This window comes from Sprattus sprattus (genome assembly GCF_963457725.1).
Source record: "Sprattus sprattus genome assembly, chromosome: 7".
NCBI lineage: Eukaryota > Metazoa > Chordata > Actinopteri > Clupeiformes > Clupeidae > Sprattus > Sprattus sprattus.
Genome location: NC_137926.1, coordinates 16,433,091 through 16,445,590, shown reverse-complemented (window position 1 = coordinate 16,445,590; position 12,500 = coordinate 16,433,091). Strand labels below are relative to the sequence as shown.

The window sequence follows — 12,500 nt, the reverse complement described above, 5'->3', positions numbered from 1 at the left end:
CAGCAAAAGTAATTGCTTCTTGTCTGTATAATGTTCAGTTTTAAAGCTTACACTGCATAACAGCATTAATCTCTTCTTCCTGTACCAGTGAAGCCTTGATGTGATTGAACAAAAGGCCTTCTATTTTGTACAGTTTAATAATATTTGTTCTGCACATAGTTTAATTGTCCCTCCTGAGTCTAATACATTTATTTGATGTACACCTTTTGAGATCCGAGCACTTTAATGTGTGTTTGCTAGAGGCCTTATGGTATCATAATAGCTGTGCATAAGTCAAGAGCAAAGCAGATTAAGCTCAGTGTAACTAAGCACTCCTGTGGCTTTCTGTTCATCTTTTCTGTTCATCTCTCTCTCTCTCTCTCTCTCTCTCTCTCTCTCTCTCTCTCTCTTTTTCTCTCTCTCGCTCTCTCTCAATCTCCAAGCAGAGTCCTGGGACACCATTTTTGGCTGTATCTCTGCCTTCAGTAAATGAGAATTGAGAATGTCTTAGCTCACTGTAAAACATTCTAGCTGTAACCTGCAAACATACTACTTATATGTTATGTTGTGCTTTGGAGTCGTTCTGTGCAGAGAAGAAGAAGATTGTGGATTGTGGTAGTTGGATTTTGGACAGGAGGGTGATTGGTGACCCACCGTATGAAGTGGAAGCAGATTGAACTCATATGAGCTCAGCATAGAGCTTTCCAGCAGTTGATGTGTTGCCACAATCACCCTAATGGCAGAACAAACAGGCAAGCAATTTTACAGATGAGTCTTTTCACCTTCTATCCCCTGTTTGGGAGTGCATGCTTTTTCTTTCCATCCAATATTGTTTTTTATATATGTATATTTGTGTGTGTGTATGTGTGTATGTATGTACTTGTGAACGTGTGCTGACAAGATGTAGCTATTAAAAAACAAGCCTGTGATTACGAAGATATTAGAGTTGTGTGTGTGTGTGTTTGTGTGTGTGTGTGTGTGTGTGTGTGTGTGTATGTGTGTGTGTGTCTCTCTCTCTCTTTCTCTGTGTGTGTGTGTCAAAAGAGTGGGACCACACAAATGGTGACCCTTTCTCTCCTCTGCATTCACATATCCAACCTCCAACCCAGGAGTGCTGGGGTGGCGCTGGAATCACAAGTATGTCTGTGTGTGCATGTGTGTGTGTTTGTGTGTGTGTGTGTGTGTGTGTGTATGTGAGTGCGTGTGAGTGTGTGTTTATGTGTGTGTGTGTGCATGTGAGTGTGTGTGTGTATGTCTCTGTGTGGGTGAGTGTGTCTGTGTGTGTGTGTGTGTGTGTGTGTGTGTGTGTGTGTGTGTATGTGTGTATGTGTGTGTGAGTGTGTGTGTGTGTGTGTGCGTGTCTCTGTGTGTGGGTGTGGGTGTGGGTGTGTGTGTGTGTGGGGGGGGGGGGGGGGGGAGGGGGGGGGGGGGGGGCGTGCGTGCGTGTGAGTGAGTGTGGAATGAGGAGAGTGTTCCTGGGATGGCTTCTCAATAATTCAGAGCAGTGCAGAGAGTTTACATGGGTGGAATGCACAGAATCTGCTCTGTTTGCAGCTAGAGAAAATCAATTCTCTTTATGTTTGCATTGTGGAGGCAAGACTGACCATCTCAAGTAGCCCAGCTCAGCACTGTTGCCTCCCTTAAACATGGACATTCAGGCTGTTGAAACGGATTACAACCGATGAATCAGTGACAGACCAGCTCCACTTCTGCACCAGTCAGCTACTACTCTGTCTACCGAACCACATACCGTATAGGGTAGACTTATGTTTAACTATTACTGTCAACAAGTTGATTTCTTATGTCGAAATATATTAATGTGTAATAGCCATAGTTATTAGTACACGCATATTTCTTTCTGCAAATTTTCATTTAGTTTAAGATAACCTCTCCAAAAGCAATTTCAGGCAGTGCAGCAAAACAGAACATGGTTTTACTGATAATGCCACCAAGGAAGTTATTGACTTTTACTTGATAGTAAAATATTGAAAATTCTCTGAGATACGTCCAAAGATGCTATTGGTGCAGCCACAAAAGAACAGTGCCAATGCTATGTGTTTTATTACATTAATTCTGTGACAGTGCTTTATAAAGGTTAACAAGGCAAAATTATTATAATTGCATCCTCCCTAGCAGCCTTCAATAAACAACCATGCACACAGATATCTTCCACGCAAAACACCCTCAGACTTTACACACACACACACACACACATTCTGAAAATTCTAATACTCTCATTGTTGTGTTGCTCACTCAAATATCTGTATAAAAACTGAAGTCATGTCAGGTGAACTACTGAGATCATGTCATTCAGATACTACTTGCACTATCACTGCACACAAAGATTATGTTATGCTCAGAGCTAATGATCCAACAGATTACCATTTCCTGTCATTAAACTTGCCTAATGAATTTGCCTCGGGCAAATGTTCTTATCTTGAATTCTCATCTTAAAACTTGAAGCCAAAGAATACCAGCGGAGCACAATTAATATGACGCTGTTTCCTATTTCAAGTTACCAGGGAAAAAAGCCTGTTAACTAGCCCTACGTCTGCTTTCAGGTTCTAAGTGTGAACGACAGCTCCGCCGGGTAAGGCTTTAGATTATCTCCAATTACATGTCAAAGCGCGTGTGCGGACATGAACTTGACAAGTTTCACACTGGAAGCCTAAAGGTGAGATCAAAGGGCCTGTGGATGAACCGTGGTGTGGAGCAGATGAGCCAAGTGTCTGTGGGCCTCTGTGTGTGTGTGTGTGATTGTGTGTGTGTGTGTGTGTGTGTGTGTGTGTGTGTGTGTGTGTGTGTGTGTGTGTGTGTGTGTGTGTGTGTGTGTGTGTGTGTGTACGTGTGTTTACGTGTGAGAGTGTGTCTATGTGTGTGTCTATGTGTGTGTGTGTCTGTGTGCATGTTAGAGTGTGTCGGTGTGTGTGTGTGTGTGTGCATGTTAGAGTCTGTGTGTGTGTGTGTGTGTGTGTGTGTGTGTGTGTGTGTGTGTGCGCGTGTGAGAGTCAGTGTGTGTGTGTGTGTGTGTAATTAGAATAACGCACCATGTGTGGCTTTAAAGCCCTGAATCTGCTCATAACACTAAAATATGTATGAAGGCAGAGAAGGTGCAAGAGATACAGGCTTTGATGAAGATCTTAATTAACTCAGTGCAGCTCAAACATGCTCAGGCACACACTCTCTCTCTCACACACTCACACACACACACACACACACACACACACACACACACACACACACACACACACACACACACACACACACACACACACAAACACACACACGAGTCAGAGATATAAGGATAACCTCCTATTTCCTTTATAATCATCATCCAGACCCAATCACATATACTCTGAAAAGGGAATCTTCTCCAAAACTAGCACTCTGAGGTATAATCATTTCCCTTCCCTTTTTAGGGATTCTCTTTTACACTCAAACTCAGAATTATAACATATAACATTATGTCAGACTTTATATCCCACAAACTCCTCTTTATCAGGAGATAATTAAAGTTAAAGCACAACAGACCAAGCCAGACATCTGACATTCCTTCGTTCTAATATGGTCTCTTGAGTGTGACACTATTTGTAACATACCTCTGCACTCAAAGTCCACTCACTGAGTGTGTATCACTGCATGTGTGTCTTTGTGTGTGTGTAAGTGTCAGACTACACAAGCCTACATACTCAATGTGTGTGTGTGTGTGTGTGTGTGTGTGTGAGAGAGAGACCATGAATTACTCTCAGTGTATGAACTCTTAGTCTTCACATAAGAAATCCCTCTCATTTGTTTGTTTATTGGTTTATTTGATAGGGACCATGCATATTCATGAACATTGTATATAAAACACCATGTAAATATGCCAGAGTTAGTAAAAATAACTACTTTCCATCTGCAGTCCCTAGTTTAGTAGTTGTAGTTCTAGTTTAGTAGTTGTATATCTTCACTTACTGTCAACCACACCATTTTTTGACAACCTAGCTTTCAAGACACCACAGCCTCAGACTTCCTCTTTTGTCTGCCAAGCTTGGCCTTAATAGGGCCCACCATTGCTGGGAAAACGATGTTGAATCAATTGGCTAACATCAAATAGCCGCCTGAGACATACTCTGAAGCTCACGCCTCTCACCGTCATTTAGAAAACCCTATTAAACTTTCTCAAATCAGATCAGCTATAAGAAAATCTACAGCCATTAAACATAATTAACAGTCAACCTGTGCCCCTCAGCTCCTGTAGAGCTCAGACTCTCTCACAAACACAGATAGGGAGAGAGAGAGAGAGGCAGCGCTTCAGACACTGAAGAGGCCCTCTCTCCTCTCTTCTCCTGCTGGGGGTCTCTGAGGCCCTCCTCTCCCACTGCAGTGCTCCTCATTGTCAGCTAGAGATGAGTTAAAGCCAGAGCACATGCAAACACTCCCCCAAGACCAGGAGGAAGGATGAGGAGAGTAGGATGAGAAAGGAAGCTTCTATTTGCAGGGCATTCCGCTTTGCTCCCATTCAGGGTGTGTAATGGCAAAATGTATCTGCACAACGAAAGCGGGGCGAATCGAGCAAAACGACCAAAATGTAGAAGTTGGTTCTCAATGCTATGCAAATAAGATCTGTCTGAGAACCAATCAGTTCAGAGCAGGGCTATTATCATATACTTAAAACTATGACATACATTTTGAGACATTTTTCCTAACTGAAATAAGTTCTCATTATTGTTTCAAGGTGGTGGGTGTCACACTCCCAAAATTTGGTGTAACTATATCCAACCGTCTTGAGATGGTTTCATTACTATGTTATTGCTTGAAAAAATATTTAGGGGTAAAGGAGTTAAAGCTGCTATACTATACACGTATACTTATCACTATAAGGGGCAGTCACCTATCTGAAATACCTCTTGTGTGAATTAAGTGTCAATGAGCACGTCAAGGGCCAGTTCTGCCCTATTGTTTTTCATATGAGCTCCTTAATGAAATATATTGTGCTTGGTTCTCTTTTGCATCCTTTATCTTTTCATCTCAAAATCTCAAAATGTGGGACTGGATTAATCTCAACCGATCAAATCTGAGAGGGTAATTGAGTTAGCTTAAGAGATACAAAGAAAAGTAAAAAAAGAGAGATAAAATAAAATGTAGAAATAAACAGTTGAAAAGTCTGAATTAATAATGAAGGAATAAACAAAATGAAATATTCATAACCATCATAAAGTCCCTGTGATGTCAAGAAAAGCCTAAAATATTTTTGAGATAGGAAAACTACTATAGAATGGGCCTGAGTTGAACAGACTCAAAATATAAAGACAGACAAGTGTATATTTATAATAAATCATGGACACTAAATAGGCTAATAAAAGAAATAATATTATTATAATATTATTAGATATAATAATAGAAAGAATACCATCACCTCCAGTAGCTCAACACTCAACTACTCATCAGTGTCATTAAAGTAGTCTTCTGATTGATCTGTCTCTCCTCCTCTCATTCTCCTCTTCTCTCCTCCTCTCATTTCCTCTTCGTTGTTATAGTCCTCTTTGATTCTCTCATTCTCCTCTTATCCACCTTTCTTTGTCATTCGCTTTCCATCCCTGTCTCCTCTCTGCTTTTCTCATTGTAATGCCTATGCTTCTTTCTTTCCTCTTCTCTGTTCCTCTCTTTCCTCTATCCCCTTCTCTTTCTTCTCCCCCTCTCTCCTCCCTCCTCCACTCTTTTTTTCTCATTATCCTCTGTCTCCTCCTCTCTCTCCTTTTCTCTGCCCTACTAACTCTATCAGCTGCTCCTCCTTCTCTTTTTTCCTCCGTCCTCTCTGCTCATCTTTTCTCCTCTATCAACTCCCACTCTCTCTCACTCTCTCCTCCTTCTCTCACTCGCCTTCTCCCCTCATCCACCTACCTGTGTACTTCTCAATCTCTCTCTCAAAGCCTCTCCTTCTCACATCCCTCTCGCTCCAGTTTTTTCACTCTCCTCTCCTCTCTCACCTTCGGTGTTTTGCCTTCTCTCTCTTCTCCTTTTTACTCCTATGTCCTTTTCGGCTCTGACCCCTTCCTGTGACTCACCGACCGTCTGAGGGGGATAATGAACCGTCTCCGGACAAACCCTGAAGCCAATTCCACGTTTCAGCACCGCCACTAATTGGCAGAAATGGACTTCGAGCACAAGGAGGGTTATTTTGCTCTCTTAAACGGGTTTTGGCTGGTGCCAGCAACACTGGTCCATCTGAGAAATACCGATAGGGGCTGCTTAGAGTTTGCCCCCTTGGTGCAGTCCAACAGTCTGCCAGTCGGTTGACATCCTGGGCGAAGATCAGTACAGACTTTTCAATCAGGCACTTGCTCAGGCTCTGCCCAGCCTTTAACAGTACATGCAAGCAAACAGCTGGCCTGCCTCTTGCCTATCGGGCTCCCCTTAATGACCTGTGTGATTTTCTGATTCATTAGGCCAGATCCCCGCATCCTCACTAATGCAGTCAGGATGTGTTGTGTGTGTGTGTGTGTGTGTGTGTGTGTGTGTGTGTGTGTGAGTGTGTGTGTGTGTGTGTGTGTGTGTGAATTTCAGCCCACCTTTACTCAACCATGCAGCCAGTGGATGGTGTCTGTGAGTGTTTTTTTTTTTACAAGTATCCATACCACGTTTACACACTAATGGAAGAAATACACTGTGTTTTTGTGTGGTGTGTGTGGATATATTCCCCACATTTACCCACTAATGACACAACCACTATGTGGTATGTGTGTGTGAGAGCATGTGTGTATCCATATCATCTCATTTCCTAGCTAATACCAACACCCCCGCCGATCAGCTCCCCATGGCAAAGCTGCATGTGGGGCTAGGCGGCGTCATTGACAGAGCACTGAGTAAACATGCTGTCTGATTGCTCCCATTACTGTCTGACACAGCCACTCTCACAGGGGGAGTCTCCAGGCTTTTCCATATCAGCTGGAAACCCTACAGACTACTGGGGGATTGTATGAGGCAATCACAGTCCAACAAGTTATTTGTGATCCTGTGATTGTTGAATTCGATGTTTTTTTTTCACGATACTGCATACTACATAAATTAGGCAGAAAATTAGCCTTGTGAAATTGCAAATTAATTCCACTTCTTCTGGCCTGCTGTTGGTGGTTTATAGTTATGCAAAGTCTGCCATTGCCTACTCACTGCCATTACTTGTCCCATTAATAATCATGTTTTCTGTTACATTTTTCATGATTCATGAAATTCATGATGACTGTTCTGAATAATGAAAGGAACTTGATTTTGGAATAGGGTTCAAAGGCCTGACCAAGGTCTAGTGACCAGCCAAGCCAGTCACCAAGCAATGGATGTTATTTTACTTCAACTTGGATTTCAATGTCATTCTATTATCGATAAAATTACCAAATCCGAACTTGATGATTGAAGACATAAGAACACACACAAAAATAAAAAGGTAGACTTATCTGTCAAATGTGATTTTTAACTCAAATGAATTAGTTTGATAATGTATGTGAGGTTTAAGTGGGGTTTACTAAGAAACAAACAATAATTTTGGTTGCAAAAATCACGAATTCCCAATGGGACTGCAATCACAGCAAGGTCAGATGTAATGGGTGGTTTTCCCAACTGCAGTCTGTACATTATGAACTGGAGATGAGGTAGGGGTTGAAGCTAGGTTATATTAACCACTACAGCCAGCAGCACTGCTCATAACCCCTACCTCATAACTATATCTCACCCACAGAGGTCTAACACAAGTAAATACACAAGGGTCAGGCTGATCAGGCAGGCTAAAGGTGGGTTTACAGACTTGTTTTTTTGTCCCAACAGACCATTCATAGTTTTACATTTTTTCCCAGTGACAATTTCTGGACAATACCTTCTTGTTGTTCCAAATTCAAATGTGTTGAACCTTAAACGTGTCAGCAACTTGTGAGGTCATAGCAACTATTGCCGTCATAATGTATCAGGTACTCCGTGATTAGTGTGATAAGCTATGCAAACGGTTAAGTATGTGATGTGAATCTTTGAACTATAAACCCACCCAAGAGTTATTGCCAACCAACAAAGAACAAGTAATCCAAACCAAGTAATCACCCAAGTGGTCCTACTGGTGAAAGCAGACAGAGAGCCAAACCCTAACTCTACACACCTTTACTAAACCTTACAACTTCTAAAATAATAATATATTAATGTATACATTTAAATAATAATAGATAACTTAAGACAAATGAGTCATTACAAGAGATCCAGTGTTTTGGTGAGCTAGCGAAGGGTTAAACATGGGCAGGTAGAATTGAGACTGGCTGAGACTGGAAATGCAAATGAGCAGGTGTCAAAGAAGTGAGGTGGCACAGAGGTGAGTGTGTGTGTGTGTGTGTGTGTGTGTGTGTGTGTGTGTGTGTGTGTGTGTGTGTGTGTGTGTGTGTGTGTGTGTGTGTGTGTGTGTGTGTGTGTGTGTGTGTGTGTGTGTGTGTGTGTGTGTGTGCGTGCGTGTGTGTGTGTGTGTGTGCAGAATAGAGAGAGTAGAATATATTTATTTTTTATTTTTTTTAAAGAGGGCAGAATTCATTTTTGTGGTGTGGCTGAACTCTGTGCTCTCTCTTCCGCATTCATGTATTCACCCTGAGTAATTTAACATATTCCACAAGTATTTATAGCACAGCAGGTCAACATGACATGGGGATGAATACGATTGACTTAATCTCCCTTAATATCACTACTGTTGTGTTCTCTCTGGTTTGATCATGACTTGTGTGCTCTACTCATAAACGTTAATGCTAACAAAGTAGGAATGTGATTTGACTTAAGTACAAAAAAGGTTGCAAACACCACTGAATAGAATGGTTTGGATCTTTTTTTCAGATGACACTTATTAGTAATAAATAAAATGATATGAAGTGTAAGCCTACATGTATACAGCTTGTTTATCATTTGGTATTTTTCTATTTATGCTTGAATAAAAGGCTATGGACACGACTTAAACCAAACCATCAATCTGGACCTGAGACATATTTTTTTTTCAGCTTCTGCTATTGGTCCTGCTCAAAAAATTCAGCTAAACAAAGCACTCAATACCACACAGAGTACCACACACACTACCACACACACTACCACACACAGTATCACACACACTTTCACTCACACTACCAGACACAATACCAGACACAATATCATGCAAATGAGGTTGAAATGAATAGAGAGTGGAAGCTCTGGGTGTGCATTTACAATCAAGACCAGAAAAGAAAAAAGCTACTTAGCAAAGCAGGCAGTTCAAAATAATATTTTATATTTTGTATGGTGCCACTACTGGTTATTGACTGAGGTGTGATCGATTCTGTTTCTCAAATCTACTCTTTGCTACATATATTATGCATGTTGGAACCCGTACCATAATGACAAAATTCTGTCCATACGCTGGTTTTTCTGCATTAGTGGTGCAAGTGGGGAAAACACAAACCTGTGTTGAAATGTGTTAGATATAGCAGACACATACTTCACCATTGCATGCATGTTCTAGTTTTTTATTTTCCTGGCCCATAATCATGAATGTTAAATACATGATACCGTGCCTGACGTGTTCTGCCTTCCACCCAAAGTCACTGTCGGATCATAACTTAGCAGGCTTACGAAAGGCACATTTTCAGAAAGCAGAGCAATGTTGTAGAGACCAGACCTCTCTTGATTGATATTGATGAAAATAAGAGGGAAACCCAGCAATGTGAGACTAATGCCAGATCCTCATCCATATCCACACACATCCATATTGTGCTTTTTGGCATTGGTTTGTTTGACATGGGCTGCGGTTGAGATGGGGTAAGTAAAGAAAGACAGAGTTTAGTCCAGTGATGCTTTTGTAATGACTTCTTAATGTATTTAAAACATTTGAACATGCTAACCCTTTAGTTATGTACTAATCAATGATCTAGTATAGCAGTGTGTGTATACCAGTATTTCCTCTATATTAATTGAATACAAGTTCAACAACACTTTTGGCAGCGGCTTTTGTGTCCCCCTCAGGAAGAGTTCTTGAGAAATGATCCTGTTTATTATACCCCCAACAATGGAATGAAACTTCCACCCATGGAGACTAGTGATGTTTATGAATGAATGCGTACCATCGCAACCTGATATTACAGCAACAAGTCAAGCGTGAGAATCCTCCTCCTGGACTTATTTCCTACTGAACAAAAATGAGTCAAGTAGTGTCAGAGGAGTTGCTATGGTGTATTTGGGAGTCTGTGGGAAACTGAGATGCCTATTGATAAACTACTGGAGGGCAGGGGAGAGTACAATGATGTTCCACAGTTCTGGCCTGCGTGCTGCCAGGTTTGTGATTTGAATGGTGATTTGGTGCTGCCATATTTGTGATTTGAATGGTGATTTGGTGCTGCCATGTTTGTGACATGAATGATCATTTGGTTCTACCATATTTGTGATTTGAATGGTAATTTGGCGATGCATGTTTGGTGTATAACTAACCTGATAGATGCCCTGGTCACAGCCGTTGTAGGTGCTCTCCATGGTGTAGCTCCGGAGGACACCTATCTCCCTCCACACCACCACCCTGGCCGTAGACGCTCGGGATTTCTCCACCAGGTAGTTACAGCTGTTGAAGGAAAATGCTGGTGCGATACGATCCAGAGTCTTTGGAATTGTCTGAGGGGATAAAACGTTGACACTATTCACTTTTTTCATCTATTCACATTGCAATGAATCTAGATGAGTGGCTGGCACTTACATACAAACTGTTGTGCTTGTTTTTCTCCATGACATGCATCGTTCGTCATCTTAAACGATGAACAATTGTGTTGTAATGCAGAAATAATGGGCAGTGCCATGTTCTGCAGCTGCATATGTGAAGATTAAAAACAGAAGAGGTCATTAATGGTACCCTGTATCCTGGATCTTCCTTGAGGGTTGACGTGTCGACTGAAGACCCAGACTGCCAGAGCGTCTCCTTCATGCTGCAGCCGTATAGGAACACGTTCTTCTTCCTGGAGTGACCATGGTAATCACAGAACACCTACCGACAAGTGAAGCAGCAATTCATTTACGTTCAATACGAGTATTTGTTTGCATTTATGTATTTTTATGTATTGGTTTAGTAAATCTGTCCATAATCTCCTCATGATTCCCTTCTTGTTATTCTCTGGTTCTCTCACTCTCCCTGTCTCTTTATTCTTTGGCTCTCCCATTTTCCCTGTCTCTCTATTCTCTGGTTCTCTCACTCTCCCTCTTGAACACAGCTACATTGTGCCTGACCCAGTACCCGATTTTCCAAAAAGTGCGGACTTGGTTAAATTAATGTTTAATTAATGTTAAATTAATTGATGTTAAATTGCAACCTAATGCAGTGCTCAAGTTCACCTTGGTGTATACAGTTATCAGATGTGCATGGTTGAATTATGAGATGAACCCAGCGGTGTGAATACAGTGGTGTTGTGGAGACAGTGCTGTCAGAGCAGACACTGGGGTTGTGCAGGTGGCTGTATCATTGAGACAGCGGTGTCAAGAAGGTGTCTATAATCAAATGCTGTCTGACAGGAAACTACTAATGGGAGTCGCTTCATTAATGTACGAGGCTGACTGCTCTTTTTTTTTAATGGCAATCTGAATCCGTTAATTGCTTGTTTCAGACAATCATATCTGAGCTGCATAACAACACAGTTCTTGTCAGGTAACCGCATAATTACAGACATGATCAATTAAAAGCAATTTGAATCATTCGTGAATCTGTAAATTCATTCAATAAAGGGAAAGACACTGCATGCCTGTTATAAAAAAAAACATTGAAGCCATAGTAAGACAAGTGGGTTGTCTGGGTTTTGTATTTAATGTATAGCTGTCTCTGTGGGCTTTCCAGGACAGACAGACCTAGGCCGATGGTTCGGCTCTACTCACTGGGGCCAAGAACTGCAAAAAGAGTTCATAGAGTACATTCAATATTAATGTTAACTTAAATGTGGCTGGACTTACTTTTAAGGAAGACTGGCCATACGACACCTTGATAACAACGTTAAAGGCTTATTTTCACAATGTGATTTGTGACTCTGGTGCTGTGCTGTTTAGTCTTATTACATGTGTTACTTTGTAGACATGGTGACATTTGTTGTTTACATTATTTAATATTCTCCTACTTTGACAAAGTGTCTGTGTCTCACATGACAAATGTCTTGACATGTAATTGGATTCTGCACTTTTGAATCTAATGTCTTTTCCACACTCCCTTCTGTTCCTCCTCTTTCTTCATGTTTAAGTCATCACCGGGACAACGCTGTAAGATGAGCATGGAAGTCCATGGAAACGAATACCTATGAACTATTCCTGAGAAAGTATCAATTGAGAGAAACAAATGGTGGTCATCACCTTTGATTGGTTTAAAGGAGACGAGAAACATCCAACTGGTTAACCACAAAATAAATAGCTAAATCATCCATTTGGTACAAATAACATAACCAACTAAATGACTAGCTAAACATAAATTAACAAGCTAAATGACCCCTTAAATAAAAATCAGATGATCGCATAAATCGCATCATCATTTGTGTGAA

The 12,500-nt window shown here is 41.2% G+C and overlaps 1 protein-coding gene across 1 annotated transcript in view; it reads right to left on the bottom strand.

Annotated features, from left to right (window-relative positions):
* Positions 1-12,500, bottom strand: part of agbl1 (AGBL carboxypeptidase 1) — a 113,729-nt gene that overhangs the window by 11,318 nt on the left and 89,911 nt on the right. The window contains exons 22-23 of the mRNA XM_080841868.1: positions 10,841-10,972; positions 10,429-10,605 (exon numbers count right to left, since the gene is read on the bottom strand). Coding sequence (XP_080697994.1) covers positions 10,429-10,605; positions 10,841-10,972 — 309 coding nt within the window. The remainder of the gene's footprint in view (positions 1-10,428; positions 10,606-10,840; positions 10,973-12,500) is intronic.